Consider the following 19,232-nt stretch of genomic DNA (forward strand, 5'->3'; position numbering starts at 1 on the left):
GACCTTTGTCAGAACCTTTACTTTTAAAAATATTTTCCCAATTTGTTACTTCCCTTCTAATCTTGTTTGCATTAGTATTGTTTGTACAGAAACTTTTTAGTTTGATGTAATCAAACTCTTCTATTTTGTGATCAATAATGATCTCTAATTCTCCTCTGGTCATAAATTCCTTCCTCCTCCACAGGTTTGAGAGGTAGACTATTCTCTGTTCCTCTAATCTATTTATGATTTCATTCTTTATGCCTAAATCATGGACCCATTTTGATCTTATCTTGGTATATGGTGTTAAGTGTGGGTCCATATCTAATTTCTGCCATACTAATTTCCAGTTTTCTGCATGGATAATTTTTCAACATTGACTCTTGCAAAAACTTGTTTCAACTTTTCCCCTCCTTCCCTCCACCTCCTCCCTTAGATGGCAAATACTCCCATACATGTTACATTTGTTAAAGTATATGTTAAATACAATGTATGTATACATAATTATACAGTTATCTTGTTGCACAAGAAAGATCAGATTTAGAAAGAAGATAAAACTAACCTGAGAAGAAAAAACAAAAATTCAAGCAAACAATAACATAAAGAGTGGAAATGTTATGTTGTGGTCTATACTCATTTCCCAGTGTTCTTTCTCTGGGTGTAGCTGGTTCTGTTCTTACAGGTCAATTGGAACTGATTTGGATCCTCTCATTGTTGAAGAGGGCCACTTCCATCAGAATTGATCCTCATACAGTATTGTTGTTGAAGTGTATAATGATCTCCTGGTTCTGCTCATTTCACTCAGCATCAGTTCATATAAGTCTCTCTGAGCCTCTCTGTATTCATCCTGCTGGTCATTTCTTACAGAACAATAATATTCCATAACATTCATATACCACAATAGTCATTGGAATTTCCTTCTCCTGCTCCATCCTAGGTGAGTCTAGTAAATTAATCTAGAATAATTTGAGAAACTTCCATTTTGCTCACATAGAAATTTGAACAATTGAAGACACATAATTCTAGAGAATTTAGGACACTTTGTCAATCAGACAGTACTCATTTGGGCCAGGGGCACCTTTCCTGGGGCTCAAAAAAAAAAAAAAAAAAAAAAAAAGGAAAGTGAAATTTGTAGTCACCATAACTGAGTGGTGTCAATAGGATCTTAGATTCTGGAGACAAAATATGGGTGACCCTGCCCTCACAGGTCTCTTCCATGCACTCTGAGATATGGTGACATGGGTCTTCTGACTATTGTACAAAGACACTCCTCTGGATTCAGGCATTTTCTATAGCTATCCCTCCAAGCCTGAAATATTTTCCCTCATCTTTGCCTCCTGCCTTCCTTCTACAGTAAGCCTTTCCTGATACTCCTTAAAATTAGTTCATTTCCTCTGCAATTACCTCCGATATATCCTGTATACATTTTTTTTTGGTATATAGTTAATTGCATTTTGTCTCCCCCATTGGACTGTGAACTCAGAGAAAATGAAGGACAGGGAGATGGCAAGGGAAGGGTCAACACACAAACATTTAAAAGTTCATTAAGTATAAGAGCTACTATAGAGAGGCAGTTGAATGTCAATAGATAGAGCAACAGACCAGATAGGAAGACTTGAATATAAACTCAACCTCAGATATTTACTAGTAACATCACCTGTGGAAAATGACTCAATCTATTTCAGCTTCATGTGAAACTTGCAGATCATCAGAGGTCATCTGATTTCATTCTTACCTTTCTCTACCAATCCAAATAACAGCCATTTAATTTCTGCTTGAAGTCTCACTTAAAACCAATTTACTGGCAAATTAAGACATCAGCCTCCTAAGATCACTGGTCCTCTTCCAGAACAAAAGGATAAACAACAACAGTTTTCAAATAACTTTAATAATCAGCTGGTTTCAGATCTTCCCGAAATCTAGGCCCAATTACTTACTCAGTCATCAAGCTGACTAGGACTGACAGGTAAAAATTTAACTGAGGCAAGTTTGGGCTCAAAATAATACTTACCACAATGAATAAAACGCCATGCTTGGAATCAGGTAGATTCTAATCTAGCCTCAGACACTTACTAGCTGTATGATCCTTAGTCTCTCATCTGCAAAATAAGCTGAATGGTAAACCACCGAAGGGAAAAAAATGGGGTCATGGAGAATTAGACATGACTGAAAAATGACTTATAATTTTTTGGAAATAAAAGATATTTCATATAAAGAAGATTTCATGCAGAAGTTAGATGGCTGTTATTTGAAGTGGTAGAGAACATTTCTATCCAGGTATGAATGGAATCAGATGATTTTTGATGGTGTCTCTAAGTGTCAAGTTATATAGTTCGGTGACTTAATAGATGCTGAGGTCACAGCCCCATAGCAATACGGGAAGTATGTGCTATTATATCACTTGTGTTTTACAACACTCAATGCTTTTAAATGAATTTGGATTTCATTAATCGCATGTCCATATATTTGTGTGTGTAAAAAGTATGATGTAATCTACAAAAGATATATTTGCTTCTTATACTGAGCAACGTTCATCTTTTGTGGGAAGTAAAGATTAAAATGACAATGTTTGGTACATTCATAAGCAATAGTCCCAATTCAGACATAGATAGGACTGCATTGATAACCCTTCATTTTTAACATTCACTATTTAATGGCAAGTTATTGCCAGTGTCATGCCTCTTGTCTTCATGCTGGATTCTGATTCTGGAAGACTGAAGTTGATAATTTTGTACAGTTTTATCTCACTTAAAACCAATTCACTCTCCTGATGTCAATGGTCCTCTTCCAGAACAAAAGGATAAAAAACAACAGTATTCAAATAACTTTAATAATCAGCTGGTGCATTTGAAAGAGAAATGATCTGCAGTAAATTGTCTTAAATTCAAATTCTGGCTCAGCCATTTACTTATTCTGTATGGGACTGGACAAATCGTATAAACTTGTTGCTGCTGTTTCCTCTTGTATAAAATATGGGCTTAGGAAAGATTTTCTCTAAAGTCTCTTCCTGCTCCAATTCCTAGGAAATATTTATTGTATTTGAAAAATATCAAGTTCTTTATTATGAAATGGTTAGTCAGTCATTAACTAGAATTAATTAACCATCTAAGCAAAGAGTTCATAAAGGAAAAAAATAAATAAATAAAGGGGCAGAGCAGCTAGGTGGCGCAGTGGACAAAGCACCAGCCTTGAATTCAGGAGAAACTGAGTTCAAATCTGGTCTCAAACACTTAACACTTCCTAGCTGTGTGACCCTGGGCAAGTCACTTAACCCCAGCCTCAGGAAAAAAAAATTTAAAAATTAAAATTAAAACAATCCATAATGTCAGAGTACTTCCAGTCTAACAGAAATAGTCTAAATCTGTTTGTCCACAGTCACTGTCGAAAGCATTTAAATAAAGTTTTTTTCAAGTGTACAAAACAAATTTAATTTAAACATTTGTCTTTGCAGTTGCCAAATATGGAAAAAAAAAATATTGAACAGGACACACGCCTTAGACTTCCATGCAGCCTCGCGTTCGCACTCGCAGTCCCCCGCCTCAGTACACTCATCTATGCAACGGGCTGGGAATTAAGGTCAGCTAGATTCGGGGACTCCACTCTCACAATTCAGAAACAAGAGCTCGCTACCAAAAGGAGTGCGCTTGTGCGGTGAATTACGTGAGAGGCGTGGAGAGAGACCGCGCCTGCGCCCACGGATGGAAGCTTCTTCCGCCCACAACAAGCCTCAGATGGTTGAAAAAGCGGCGGGAAGAGACAGACCAGCAGAATGCCTCGTTGCGCCTGCGCGAAGGTGGGGGCTGTGAAGAAAAGTGAGCTCCCCAAGGACCCGGTTGCGCTTGCGCAAAGTAGAACTGCCGCGGAGGACGAGAGTGCGCGTGCGTCAAGCTTGAGCCCCGCCCCGCTTCCCCCGCACACGCAGTGACGCTCCCGACGCGGTTGTTTTTGAACGTCGTGGCGGGACTATCGTGAAGTAGCTCGAGCTCCTGTCGCTCCTCTGTGACCGTAACCATGGAGCGGCAGCTCACCCGAGACCAGGGAATCACCCTGCGCGGCAGCGCTGAGATCGTCGCCGAGTTCTTCTGTGAGTACCGTCCTTCACCCCTTCTATACAAGCCCACGCTGACCCAGTTTCCCCGTGTATTAAGTGGCGGCAGGAGCTAGTCAGTGACGCGGAAACTTGCAGCCCGTGACCTAGGCCCCAGCCCCCCTTCCAATCGTTTCAGTCATGTCCGACTCTTTGTGACAAAGATAACAGAATCGTTTGCCGTTTCCTTCTCCAGCTCATTTGACAGATGAGGAAACTGAGGCAAACAAGGTTAAGAGACTTGCGTGGGTCGCATAGCATAGAGGGACTTAGGACCCTGCTCCCGTAACACAGAGGGACACTGAGGTGCAGGGAAAGCTGACGCTGCGCCTCCTGGTACACCAGGACATGGCTGGGCCCTCGTGGACAGCGGTTGTGTTTCTCAGACAGCTGTAGTTTTGGTGATAATTGGAATATTGATCTGTGCTTGTTGTGTCTTATTGTGAAAAACAGTTCGTCCCAGTGTTTGCTCTTCACTGAAAGTCTAACACAATATTGGATGAACTAGCTTTCAATCAACACTCGTTGTCCAATCAAACAACTGTACCTAGGCCGCTTTTTATTTTTATTTTCGAGGAAAGAGGTATTAGGTTCCATACAGTGACATGTACTATTACTGAAATTGAAAAATGTAGTGGAGAGCTTTGATTTCATCAATGTTAGCGATCTTTTCACACTTGTACTGAAGCCCTCCTCAGATACCTTCGTGTGGTTATCAGGTGACTTTGGGTTTCTCATATTATTCCCATAAATAATTATTTATTAGCAGAGTACAAAACCCATCACTTTTGACCATGTTGGGAAGCTCTCAATATCAGCATAGTGATGAACTTTAAACTAGGGGCAGCTAGGTGGCGCAGTGGATAGAGCACCAGCCCTGAATTCAGGAGGACCCGAGTTCAAATCTGGCCTCAGACACTTAACACTTCCTAGCTGTGGGACCCTGGGAAAGTCACTTACCCCCAGTCTCAGGGGAAAAAAAAAAATTAATTAAAAAAAAAAAAAGACTATAAGCTAAATTTGGAAAGGCTTATCATAGAATGTTGGACACTGGATGGTGAATATCTTTTGTCTTTAGTGAACTTAAAAATCTGTAAATGGTTACAGTAAGTATTGCTATTCCTATTTTCATACATTGTTTCTGCATTATATTGAAATATAATCGAGGAAATTCATTTTTATGGCCATATCTCAAAAGGATCATTTCACCATATATATTTGCTGACCATAAAAACTTAAATGTTAACTCTAAGAAAAAAAAATAAAAGTAGAAAGTATTTGCATTTTGTATAAAACTTTGTTTTTTGTATAAAAAGAAGTAATTGCATTTTGTATAAAACTTTTTTATTTCTTTTCTACAAAATTGAACTTAAAGCATTTTGTAACCTAAAAAACAATAATACATCCCTATTCTTTTTATTTCAGCATTTGGTATCAACAGTATTTTATATCAACGTGGTATATACCCATCGGAAACTTTTACTCGAGTGCAGAAATATGGACTGACTTTACTAGTAACAACAGATCCAGATCTCATAAAATACTTGAATAATGTAGTGGACCAACTAAAAGGTATTTGAATTGAAATAAATGGTGTTGATTTTTTTTCTAGTCCTTGCCAATCAATTGTAAGAGAATGTAGGTTTTTAATCCCAAAATAAGATTCTTTATTGCTATTCTTTATCTTACTGTTTATTCTAATATAATTTCTAAAAGAAATTATATATTTAGTCAATCAAGAAATAGTTCTCAATGTTATATGCCCAAGGCTATATAATGCTAAGGCATGATGGGTAGGGGGTGGTGGAAACAATCCCTGTTCTTAGAAGACTTATAGTGTATTAGAAGACCAAAAACTATGTACAAATTAACAATAATGTTAAAATTGATCATCTGAAATAAAAGGAAAACTGAGAATAAAAGTACCAAGTCATCTATGAATTATCCTGCGAATCTAGCATTGCCATATTATACCAGGTCACCTGGTTCTTCAGAGGTCAAAGACAAGGAGTAATTAACAGAAATGTGTTTTTTTATAACAAAAAAGAGGAATTGGAAAAATTATAGAAACTTGTTTTGAAAATAATTCATTTGGACAAGGCAAGTCATCTGACTAATTAGCTTCTTTTAGACATTCTTAATCCCATGTTAGATGTCCTTGCTTCTAGGTGGTACCAGAAAGTGTAGTAAGAAAGAGGAACTTGTGGTCATGGTTTAGCAGTCACCCTCTTCTCCCCCCAGTCTTCCTTAGCATAGTCCATTACTCAACTTAAAACTTTAAAGAAAAAGAAAAGGGGGCTTAACGATCTCTGGCTAACTTTTTTCCAGCTGCCAGATAGAGGAACTTGGCCAACCCTGCTTTCTGCTAGAAAGGGGGACTATTAAAAGAATTTATAGACTTGAGAAAATTTTATTCTTCTAGTTTATGTGCTATTAAATGATAGTCTTCTCTATTAAATCTATAGGTAATCTAGACTTAAGAGACTATGTTAGTCTGACTTAGTTTAAGGCTAGCTCTTCCTACAAAAGGGAGTCTAATCCTCTAATCAAACTAAAAATAAGTCAGTAAAAAGCTGATTATTTTTTTCAGTAGGTAGGATAAATTGAAAATAAGCAACAGAGAGAAGGCACTAGAATTAAGGGAGAATTGGGAAGGCTTTATTAGATTTTTTAAAACTGACTCAAAAGGATGTCAGGGAGTGGAGATGAGAAGGGGAAAAAACTCTTTGTGCAGGAGATGGCCATTGACAATCTGGAGTCTGGAAATAGAAGAATATCTTGGAGGAATAATGAGTAGGCCAGTGTCAATGGAGAATGGGATACGTATTGGGGGAGGGAGATATCAGGTATAAGAAGACTAGAAGGAGAGGGGAGGTGCAAAAAAAGGATTTTATTTTTGATCCTGGAGGAACTAGAGAGCCATTCAGTGTATTGACTAGAGGTATTGGAATGTCATTGTTAGAGTTGTGCCTTAAAATGCTTACTTTACAAACTGAGTAGAGCATGCATTGGAGTAGAAATTGACTTGAGGCAAGCAGACTCCCCCTCTCTTACAGCAGTTACTGCAGTGATAAGTGAGTGAGAGGAGAGAAGGGGGCACATGTGAGAGATGTGAAGAAGGAAATGCAGATGCAGAAGGAAATAGGCAGGCCTTGGCACCAGCTTGGATTATGGGGATGGTAAAGCATGAGGATACAGGATAACTCTTGGGTTGTGAGCCCAAAGATGATGGGAGGGCCCTTGACAGTCATAAAGAAGTTAGCCAGAGGGAACATATTTAAAGTTGATATAATTGTTCTAAACATTGACACAACTGATAGCACAGTAAATAGAGTAAGACCTGTGTTTGAATAATGCTTCATACAAGTGATCCTGGACATGTCACGTAATTTTTGTCAGCTCAAGTTTCTTTGTCTGTAAAATGATGATGATAAAATAGCAAACTTATAAAAAATACTTTGGAAGCCTTAAACTGTTATATAAATGCCAGCTATTAGTACCATTAAGAGTACTTATCGAAATATATTTTTATCTTCTAGCTTTATGATTTTGTGGCCATGATTACTGAGGGATTAGGGAAATTAAAAATGTAAAATTCCCCAAGCCTCCACATTGCTGTGGGCTAATGATAGAATGAGAAGTTCCAGGGATGTGGAGGAAGGTAGGGAGGATAAGTGAGGCAGTCATCCTGGAGTGGATAAGCCACCCCTTCAAGAAACGGTGGCAAAAGTAATTGAAATTTGCTTCCAGCTCTGGATATTTGGGAAAAAGTCATTTCCCATCAGGAGAACAGAGCCCCAGAGTAGACATTCTTCCAGGATTTCATCTGGGATTGGGGAAGGAGAAGGGACAGGTTGAATCTTTTGGTGAGTCAGTTGTAGATTAGGTGGCCAGAGAGATGAAAGAGACTTGAGCACACTGTTTTTCTTTAAAATTGCCAATAGGTGTTTCAGAAATAGGAATTTCTCTACTATAATAAGCCCTTCAATAAGCCTGAGTGTTAGCCCCTACACCTGCATTTTCCACTCCTCTTTTTTCAAAGTCTTGAGTCAAGTCAACAAGTAGTGACTTAAACACTACTTTCTATGCCAGGCACTCTGCTAAGCCCTGGAGATACATAGGCAAAATTCCCTGTTTTCAAGGAACTCACAGGAGACAGTAATGTATAAACATGGTCTACTTAAGATATTTAACTGAGGCAGGAGCTGTCTTTAGAGGAGGGAAGGAGGACCAGGATTTGGGGGAAAGTTTCTTGTAGAAGGTGGAAATTTTAACGGCATCTTAAAGGAAGCCAAGAGGCAGAGATGAGGGGGATGGCTGTCCTAGGTACTGGGCCAGCTAGAGAAAATGGCAAGAGCTGAGCAAAGGAGTTAGGGGTATTGGAGTGTTATGGTTAGAGCTGTGCCTTAAGAAGCTCACTTTACAAATGGAGTAGTGCATAGAGTGGAGTGGAACTTGACTTGAAGCAGGCAGACTCTCTCTTCCCTGCAGCAGTTTATTCAATTTTGAGAGCAATAGAAGACAGACTGGAATGGGGAAGGACTTGAGACAGAAATACTTAAAATAATTCAGGTATGAGATGATGAGGGCATGCAGATTTAGAGGAGAAAAGGACATGTATATAAAAAATATTATAGAGGTGGAATCAGCAGGGAACAGCAACTGAATGGATGTGGGAGTGAGAGAATAAGAAATCAGGGGTGACACCTTGCTTTTGAACCTGAGTAACTGATAATAGTGATACCCTTTCTGAAATACCAGGTACATAGAAAGAGGAAGATAAGGATTTGAAGGGAAAGACAATGAGTTCAGTTTTGAACAAACTGAGTTTAAGGTGTCTAGAGACATCTAAATTTGGATGTTCAATAGGAACTTTAAAATGTGAGACTGGATGGAGCTCATGAGAGAAATTGAGGCCTGGATAAAGAGATTTGACAATCATCTGCATAATGACGATAATTGAATCCCTGGGGTTTGATGAGGTCAACAAGTGAAATAATTGTGAGAAGAAAGTGAAAAATAGAATGAGAAGACAGAACCAGGGACTGGGCACTGAGGACATGTCATTATCAAATATAACCTGGAAGAAGATCTTTGAGAGCAGACTGAGGAGAAGTCTTCAGACAAGTAGGAAACAGGATCCCAAGGACCTAGAGAGGAGAGGATCAAGAGATAATCTCCAGTGTTATAGACCAGAGAGAATGAGAACAAGAAGGCTGAATATTCAGAACAAGTCATTGGCTTTGGGGAAAAGAAAATCACTAGCATTTTAGAAAATGGAATTTCCATTGAGGAATAAAGTGGAAGCCAAACCCTTGAGTTGAGAAGAGAACAAGGGAAGATTGAATTTAAAATCTGAAGACTTTGAAATCTTGGCTGTGCTATTTATGCCTTTTGACTTTGGATGACAAATGGTTAATGATGGTTATAGATTAATAGTTATAACAACTCCTCCTTTATTAAGATGTATAAAATACTTTTCCTTTCTATCTATTCTAGTCTTTAATTCTTTGATTCAGATCCTTTGTAGTTAGTATTTTTTAAATGCCTATATTCCTCTTGCTATTATAACTTTTGAAGTACCTAAATTCCCCAGTTTCCTCTTAAGTTTTTGTTATTACCTTATAAATTTTGGCCCCAGCTCCATATTTTCCACTCTTCTACAGGTGACTGAGAAAATATTCCCTTATAGTAGAAATTCTCCCACATCTTTGTGCATTTCAGTATTAATCTTTACCATTCCTTTCATTATTTTTTTCTCATTTGCCTCAAAATTTCCCAGTCCATGCCCTTTCACTCCTCTGGATGATAAAATTGGTAATAATTTGATTGCCTTAAAGTATTGCCATCACTTCTGTTGGCAGCAGACAAAAACAGACAGTTTATCATGTTGCAGACTGGTTGTACAGTTGTTCAGTTCAGAAATTGGTGGTGGTGATTTCGAATATTGAAAGTGGCGAAGTCCTTGAACGATGGCAATTTGATATCGAGTGTGACAAAACTGCAAAAGAAGACAGGTGAGTATTCATTTATTTTTATTTAATTTCATTTTTCCCAATAAATATTTTCAGTACTAATTCTCTAATGGAAATCCTATACTTGCAATAACAGTACTTATTCATTAGGTTTGTGCTAAACTTTTCTATGTGCTAGACTCTTCTGGACATCTTGAGGCTTTATTTGCACTCAGGAAGATGAGTCTTCCTGCCTGGCTCTATTCATTGAGCCATCTAGCATCAAATTGTTACCTTCTTCATTTTTCATTCTTGCATTCCTAGAACCCAGCAGATTAACTTGTATACAATAATCATTTGTTAGGTTATATAGTATTTACATAAAAGAAATTAGAATTGTAATGTTGAACTTTCAAGAAATTACTCTGATTTGGCTAGTGAAGAGACTCTTAACTATATAATTTGAACTAGTAGGGGTGTAATCTCCTGGCTTATTTTGGGAAATGGGCTGCTTTTCTCAGGATTAAATGTTAGACTTTGCCTGTTTGTTCTTTTTATTCCAGTGTACCCTTTTATTCCTACCAGATGTTTGCTTGATTGTATAATGATCTCAAAAAGTCTTCTAGTTTTCCTTCATTCAGCATCATGAACTAATATATTTGTTTCTTTTGTAGTGCACCAAGAGAAAAATCAGTGAAATCTATCCAAGATGAAATTCGTTCAGTGATCCGACAAATTACAGCCACCGTGACATTTCTGCCATTGTTAGAAGCAGCTTGTAAGTATTTAATATAAATCTTGTTGGCTCTGACCACATGTGAATAATTCTGGGTTTGGTTCCCACCCTTTGGAACCTTCTGCTGGATTTAAATAATCCCTTGAATGTGATTTGAGGAATTTTATAGCTTTGTGGTCATGTAATTTGTATGACCAGTGACTATAAAACCTATTGGTGTGACAGATGGATTCCCACTTATGAGAAGATTTGGATAAATCTTAGAGTTAGTTTGTGATGACACTAGGTATAGAACTCAAGGCCTCCCAATTCTCAGATAACAAAAGGATTTTATTAATTAAACAAGTACCAAGTTTTATAAACATTCAAATCACTTTTTTCCCCTGACATCAGTGAAAGTATTTTAGTTGGCATTTATTGAACTAAAAGTGCTATGGTTTGGTCTTAGATCAAGGATGAAAGAATGGAACAAAAAAAGGACCAAATAGAAACAAATTATAGACAAGTTTAGGGATTAGAACTCCTGGGTCTGGGTTCAGAACCCATCCCAATCTATGAGATCTTTGGTCACATCATTCAACCTTTCTGGGCCTTGAGTTTTTTTTGAAGTTAAGGGATTAGATTAGATTTTTGTTTGTCTCCTTATAACTTCAAATGCTATGGTACCAGTAACCTAATTTGTCTTGTAGTTTAATGATTTAGGGTTGTTTTGTTTTTTTGTTTTTTTGGGTTTTTTTGGAAGAAATTTCACTATATGTCATTGTTCTCTGAATGTGCAATTTACCAAACTATTTACAAATGGAAAAGTTTCTTCATTTGCACTGAAACATAGAAAACAACCTTTTTAAAAGTCTTTCTAAATCTTATTTATTATTAAAATAACAACAATGTGTGCTTTCTGTTCTAGTTTGTGCTAATAAGTTCTATAAGATCCAGCTGGGGCTGTATTTTCTGCTTCTCATATAATCTCTTCAGTCTAGTTCTTTATTACAGGTCCATAATCAAGGGTAGCTTATATTTCTAATATTATAAGTATTAAGTTTAAGAAGTATATTTGAGGTCCCTCTTGACCTGAGCTATGTATTACCAAAATGGAAGGAATCCCTATTTAAGCTACATCACAGAAAATTTGAGGATTGAATTCCTAGTATAAAAAGAATTATTTTTTAAAAAGTATTTGCTATTTCCAAGTTTTGCATGTTCTATAAACCTTAATAATAAGGAAATAATGAGTTTCTTCTGAAAATATTCAATAATATTTTTTTGACCAGCAGCTTTTAAGACCATATTAGTGTTAGAAGAGAAGGTACATTCTGTCCCAAATCTTGACATACAAAACTAATGCTCCATAATATCAAAAAAACAAAAGCATGATGTCCATTGGAAATAACTTTTCACCAACTTCTTTGTTTTTTTCCACCTTATTCAGGTGCATTTGATCTACTCATTTATACAGACAAAGAACTTGTAGTCCCTGAAAAATGGGAAGAATCTGGGCCACAGTTTATTGCCAATTCTGAAGAGGTCCGCCTTCGTTCCTTTACTACTACCATCCACAAAGTAAATAGTATGGTGGCCTACAAAATTCCTGTCAACGAATGAGGGGTAAGGGGAGGAAAATAATGTACATGTGATTAACAAATCTTTTTTCTCTTAAAATAATTTAAATAGTATTGATGCATTTTATTTCATTGGTTAAAGTTTAAATGGGAAAACTAATATTCTATTGTATTAGGCATAAATATTCCACTGTTTGTATATACTTGACCTACCAGGTTGACATCATGGATTAGAGAGGATTTTAGTATTTTCCCCTAATTTTACTGTGTTTTTGATTAGGTTAGTTCAGAAACACAGTTCAACATTGCTCAGTAGTAGGTGCTAACATATCAGTCTCAATTTTTTGTCTAAAGTCAACACTTGCTTAAAATCTAATGTCTTATTCATAGCTTGAGTAAAATGTTTAGTAAAGAGGTAATGAATGTACCCAAAGAGATCAAAATATTAGAATATTTAGTTTTTCAAATTTCATTTTGTTCCCGGGAGTGGCTAAAAAGGTAATTGATTATCATAATGACTAATTCATTTTGTCCAAGAATATGACTTCTTTGAAAACCTTCCAGAGTTTGAAATACTTTTATTGACATTTGTATAAGCTGTACTGACATGCTCTAGATTTTTCTACCCTTCCTCAAAAGAACAAAACATTTTTAAAAATGTCTTTTTACATGTTTTACTATAATCAAGTCTTAAATGACTGTAAATGGTGAAATAAAGTTAATTTTATGGCTTCAGTTTGTGTCATATGTTACTGATAATTACATTTTATATCCAAAATACATAACTTTAAACTTGGACCTATGTATTCCAAGACTGGAGTAGTGAAAAAAACACTAGATTTGGAATCAGAAAATGTTCTTTCTGCTGCTTACTACTTGGTCATCTTACAAAAATCCCCTACGTCTCGTTTTCCCCATTCTGAGGCCTCGGGGAAAAGACTCTCTTCTAGCTTTAAATTCTTAAGGTTTTGTGGTGGCCACATTAAGATCAATTTTGATACTTTGTCTCCTTTGATTGGTATTCTTTCATTATCTGTGGCAGCACTGGAATCAAAGGACCTGGATTCAAATCCATGGTTAGTATTTGTGTACTTCTCTATGCCCCAGTTTCTCATCTGTAAATTGAGAGACCAATTTAATGTCCCTTTCCATTTTAAATCTGATCCTATGAACAATGAATTTACAAGAAAGTAAATATCTACTTGTTTGAGATAACTTTTTTGCATAAAAATGGGTCTTCCTAACACTTGTTAAGTTGCATTATTTACTGTGCTTTGGGCCTGAGTTTAATTTTATTGCTAAAATTCCCCACTTTTCCCTCTAGTCAGAGCAATCTCTTAGCATTATAGGCCTTTCTCACTTTTATTCCTATTCCTTGCACCAACCTATACAAATTCTACTACGCTTCAATTTAGTTCCAGACACTCTTACTTCCATGCTCCTAAAGATCTTCCTCCTTACTCTTACAGTTTGGGGAGAGGTTATGGATAGATAGGAAGATCTGAGAATCATCAGTGAAGAGATATTGATTAAATCCATAGGAGCTGAGGTGATCACCAAGTAACATAGAAGGAAAAGAGGGCCCTGAGACCATGATCTGGATGAAGATCCAGCTAAGGAAACTGAAAAAGAACAGTTGGAGAACCAGGCTGGTGTCCAAAAATCCCAAGGATGAGAGGATCAGATAGAAGAGGGTTACTGACAGTGTCAAAGCTGCAGAAATGTGAACACAGATGAGGATTGAGAAAAGACTTTTGAATTTAACAATTAGGATATTGCTGGTATCTTCAGCAAGATAGTTTCAATTGAATGTGAGGTTGGAGGCCAGATAGAGAGTTAAGAAAAGGGTGAAGAGAGGATTGTGGAAGCACTTATTATAAATGACTTCAAGGAGGTTAGCCGCAAAAGGTAGATGGGGTGATAGAGACAACGGAAACATCTGTTGAAGTATTTTTTTGAAGAATGAAGGGTTGGAAAAGGAGGGGCATGGGCACATGTGTAGTCACTAAAAAAGCATCTAATTGGGAAAGATTAAAGATCTATGTGATTTTTTTTTTTCACCACCTTAATTCAGCAGATTATGTGTTGGAGTAAAGAGAGCAAATGAGAAGCTTAACGTTTGCCAGATACCATTGGTGGTATGATAATGAGGTAGCTAAGTACTCAAGAAGACAGTCTAGGGTTAAACTGGTTCACCAAAGAATTATGATGGCAAAAAAAGGACCACATGACTAGCAGAGATATGGACCAAGAATTATAGAACATTAAGGTTTATAAAGTACTTTCTACAATCTTATTAGGACAAGTAATGCTTTGATTTAAGATTTGAATTTGATTGACTATCATGTTGGAAAGGAATTTGACCAAGAGGGCAGAAAAACCCTGGGTGTGAAAAGACAAGACTGACTGAACTTCAGTAAGTTAATTATCCAAAATGGAATCTGATGTGGTTTAAAGTATATATACAGCCTGAATAATTAAATATGACACAATGTAAATATTAAAAGTGGCCAAAAGACATTGTAAATGAAAAAGAAATTATAGCTAAATTCCTTTCCCAGCCTTCCTGAGGGACATACTGGGCTGATGTCATTTTCATTTGAAGCCTATAGGATTGAGGTTAATATACAATTAATGGTCATAACTATGAATGTGGATAGGATGAATTCACCCATAAAATGGAAAAAGAGAATAAAATAGAAAGTAGAATCAAACAATTTTTTGTATTTAAGAAACATAACTGAAACAAACAAAATTTAACAGTTGGAAAATAAAAGAGCTGGATCAAAATCTATTATTTCTTATCTAAGTGAAGTGAAAAAATCATGTTTGTCAGTCATGTCCTCTGGCCTAGAAATAGTAAAAATTGGTTTATCATAAAGAGATAAACAAGAAAACTACATATTGTTCAGCCAGTATAACAAAATGACATTACTGTATAAATTCACTTATTCCATGCCAAACCAATTACTGCCAAAGAACTACTTTACAGGAGCAAAAGAATAATATTAAAAAAGATACAAAGGAACAAAAGATCAATAATTACAAGAAAATAATGAAGAAACGGTGGAAAAGAAAGTGGGTTTATGTAGCACAAGGTCTCAAAATCTCAAGAAAAATTTTAAATTTAAACATTTTTTATTCTCTAAGGTAGGGAAAGTAATACTAGGATTTTATAGATAAAAATTGTTAGTACCTAAAAAAAGACAAAACTATAGCTAAATAGAAACAGAAAATTGACTATAAACAGGACTTAATCTCCATTGTTTAAATACTGAGGAAAGAAAGAAAGTGACAATTAGAATTGAAACCTGCTTTGAGAATATAGCTAGATAAGAATGAATAATACAAGGTATTACTGTTTTGGATTAAATGAGATGAAGATGATTATTTAAAAAGTGAACATTTATGATTATCCATAATTGAAAAGCTTTTGTACAGTCAAATTAGTATTACAAGGAAGTACATAACAAAAACATAACTAGGAAAATTTTTGCAGTATATCTTGTCTGACCAAATTTGTATTTGAATGCTATGGAGTATTATTTTGCAATAATAAGTTGACTTGAGGATAGATTCCCAAAAAACCTAAGAAGCCTTTTATGAATTGACATAGATGGAACAGAACCCCAGAAAGAAACTGTTACGATGATGTAAAGGAAACCAACCCTGAAAGACTGGTCAATACAGTAACCAATAATGACTTCGAAAGACTTAACCTCAGTACAGAATGATACATATATTTTCAGACTCGGTCATAATGTGAATTTGTTTCATTTCACTATATTTGCCACAAAGAAGCGCTTCTATTTACAGATGGTAGACAGAATTGTAGAGGCAAAAAGAGGATAGTGATAATAAATTTTTTCAAAGAAGAAAATAATTACTTCACAGAAGATAGCATAAAAAAGTTCAGAAGTAAACACAGATAAGCAGGATAGTTCTATGATTATTCATGTGATAGAAACTGTTTCATGTATAATTGTTTTTTTTCTTAATGAAATATTTATTGATGTTTAAGTTTATAATAAAGAAAGGGCAGTGGATCTAGGGAGAGGAGAAAATTAATAATACATTAAATATGTATGACATTATATGCAATATTTCCTTATCCAAAGTCTACCACCTTTGCAAAGAAGGGAAGGTGTTATATTTTCTTAATTGTTCTTTGAAGCCAAGGTTGATCATTTTAATTATGCAAAGTTCAGATTCAGATTTTTTTTTTTTCAATTGTTTTTCCGATTTATATTGTGATTGTTGTGTTTGTGGTTTCCTTTTTTTTTTTTTTTTTTATTTTTTTGAGTAGTCAGAATTTTTCTTTTCCTAACTCTTTCTCAACCTATGATTTTAAGTAATTTTTTTATTATGTTTTCTTTTTTCCCAAGAATTCATCTACTCTTTGATCCTCTCATCTTTTTCAGACTATTCTAAATTCCATTTTTTGACTCATTAGGCTATTCTTCTAGTTGCTTCTTTATTCCTTTTTGTGGAAATTCCTATTGCCATAGATATTTTTTAAATTTTATTATTACTTAATCCTGCTTTGTTATCTTACTTACTTACGTCATTAAGAGGCAATGTGGGATGCAATTGATGGTGTATGAGAGTCATTATGTATCCATAAGCCATGAGGCCTTACTTGATACTATGTTCATTTTCTTTTTCTAAAACTAAATTATTCAATCTCTGGTTCTCTGTCGCTTACCATCTTCACTTTGAGTTTTGCCTGCTCTTGGGTACTCATATATTATTTTCAAAAGAGCACAATCTTCTTAAGCCCCAAGTATTGTTAAGAAAGTAAAGTATTATGCCCTTACTTGGGATTGTTGTTGTTTTCCAATTGTTTTCCCCCATTTATAATGTTGTAATCATTGTGTCTATGGTTTTCCCTTTTTTGTGAGATAGGAAAGGAAAATATGTAGTCCATAGTAAATAAATAATAAAAATGAGACCATCATTACTTTGTATTTTCTTAATATGCTTATTTACCTTTTTTAATATTTCTGTTGATTGGGTTGCAACTACATTCATTTTTTTGATGCTTGTTTTTTTCCTCAAGAATCATTTAAATGTGTCTCTTCTATTTAAAGTTTATCTTTTTTGTTAATAAGATCAAGTTTTTCAGGATATATTTTGTCAGGAATGGGAAAGATTGTGCACTCTGAGTTCCTTTTCTTTTTTTAAATGCGGTAATTGCTTTTTTGATTCACAACTGCAAATAATCTTGGGTTATTTAAATCCTCTTTCTTTTATATGTGAAGGTCTTTCTCCTGCTAGCTTGCAAATCTTATTATTGAAATTATGAAATTTAACCACTACCTTTCTTGAAGTTCCAATGATTTTTTAGTTTTAGGTTTTGTTTTTGTTTTTTTAGTTTTGTTTTGTTTCTCTAATTGTGATCTCTGGATTCAATCAATCTAGATTGTGTTGTTTATACTTATACATTCTGGGAAGGATTTTTAAAAATATTTTATTTTATTTTTTGCATTTCTTCCAAAATATGATATTCAGATTTATATATATATATATATATATATATATATATATATATAATTTTCTTTTGGGATATCTTTGATCCTTATGTAATCGCTGCTCATCCTGTCTTAAAATCCAGGTGCTTTGGCTCTTTATTTGTTCCTTTAATACTGTTGTCTTTTGTTTGTCTTTAGCAAATTTTCTTCAACTTTAGTAATCTTTGTTTTCAGAATGTCTTTCTCTCTGAGTCTCTAAATTCTCTGTGGTCTACTTCTGTTTTTCTTGCTTTGCTATTTAAATTTTCAAACTTTTACATTGAAAGCTGATTATTTTTAACCTAAATTTACTCCTGATTTCTTCTTGTAAAAGATTTATCTTTTAAATCATTCTGGAGTTTTTCTGTTAGTAATTCTTGATCTCTGAGAAGTGCTCTGGATTCCCCTTTTCATCAAATAAATTTGGTTCATTTTCTTTTACATTGTAACAATTGTACATGATCTTATGTTCTTTCTTTGAATCTATTTCCATCCTTCCTTCTGCTTTTATGATCATCTCTGTTGATTTTTATTCTTTTAAGCCAGATTTTTCAGTAGATTTTTTCTTCAACTTTTTAGTGTTTTAGCCATTCTCTCATAGTTTACTTATCTCTAACTGACCTCTTCACTATGAACTTTTCCCATTCTAGTATTTTACATAGGTACTGTGTCCTCAGGCTTCTCATGTTTGGGATTTGGGAGTAAATCCACAACAAGGTTTTTCTCAGAGTAGATTCTTGGGAGAAGAGAACCAACCTCTTGAATTTTTTCATTCCCCTTCTCCCTCAAAGATTACCTTTTCCTACTGGCTACTCTAGGACTCTGGGCTACTCTCCTCTCTGTCTCTGTCTTCTACAATGCTTCATGTAATCTCAGTCCCCTGGGTAGAATCAGTATGGACAGGGATCTCTTTAGTCAAACCTCAAGTCTCAAACCTGTGAATTTTCTATATTTAATCTGCCAGGCATGTAAAATGGATTAGGGGTTAAGGACACTGACTCAGACTTCTATGTATGTATGTTTTCTAATGTCATTTCATTTTTCTTATCTTGTGCATTGTTTTTGTCTTATCTTGTATATTTATCTTAGTTACTTTGTATCTGGCATATAATTTCTTTTTTTTTCTTCTGAAAGCTATTACTTCACCCTATTGCAATCGACAAGATCTTTTATTTTAATGCTATTTATTTTCTTTCTCTTCCTAATTCTCATTAATGATATACATACACAAATACCCAGTAATTTTTGCAGGTTTAATCTTTTTCCTGCTATTTTGTCAGAGTATCATCTCATTTTTGTTATTATTGATTTTCTAGGGCTTCCTAAGTAACAAACCACATCATTTTCAAATAAAGATGATTTTGTCTTTTTTGATAGCTCAATTATTAGAAAGTTTCTTTTTTCATT

The 19,232-nt window shown here is 35.1% G+C and overlaps 1 protein-coding gene across 2 annotated transcripts in view; it reads left to right on the top strand.

Moving 5' to 3' along the window:
- The first annotated feature begins 3,838 nt into the window (after nucleotides 1-3,838).
- The window catches only part of MAD2L1 (mitotic arrest deficient 2 like 1), a 30,078-nt gene continuing 14,684 nt past the window's right edge, over nucleotides 3,839-19,232 (top strand). Inside the window, exons 1-5 of one of the 2 annotated variants that reach the window (XM_074275274.1) lie at nucleotides 3,839-4,063; nucleotides 5,492-5,638; nucleotides 9,963-10,083; nucleotides 10,695-10,798; nucleotides 12,186-13,050. In XM_074275274.1, the coding sequence (XP_074131375.1) occupies nucleotides 3,991-4,063; nucleotides 5,492-5,638; nucleotides 9,963-10,083; nucleotides 10,695-10,798; nucleotides 12,186-12,358 (618 nt within the window). In that variant the 5' untranslated portion in view covers nucleotides 3,839-3,990 and the 3' untranslated portion in view covers nucleotides 12,359-13,050. Of the gene's footprint in view, nucleotides 4,064-5,491; nucleotides 5,639-9,962; nucleotides 10,084-10,694; nucleotides 10,799-12,185; nucleotides 13,051-19,232 lie in introns of those variants that run through there. The other variant, XM_074275275.1, reaches the window with a different exon arrangement.

The sequence above is a fragment of the Sminthopsis crassicaudata genome, chromosome 6 (genome assembly GCF_048593235.1).
Source record: "Sminthopsis crassicaudata isolate SCR6 chromosome 6, ASM4859323v1, whole genome shotgun sequence".
Taxonomy (NCBI): domain Eukaryota; kingdom Metazoa; phylum Chordata; class Mammalia; order Dasyuromorphia; family Dasyuridae; genus Sminthopsis; species Sminthopsis crassicaudata.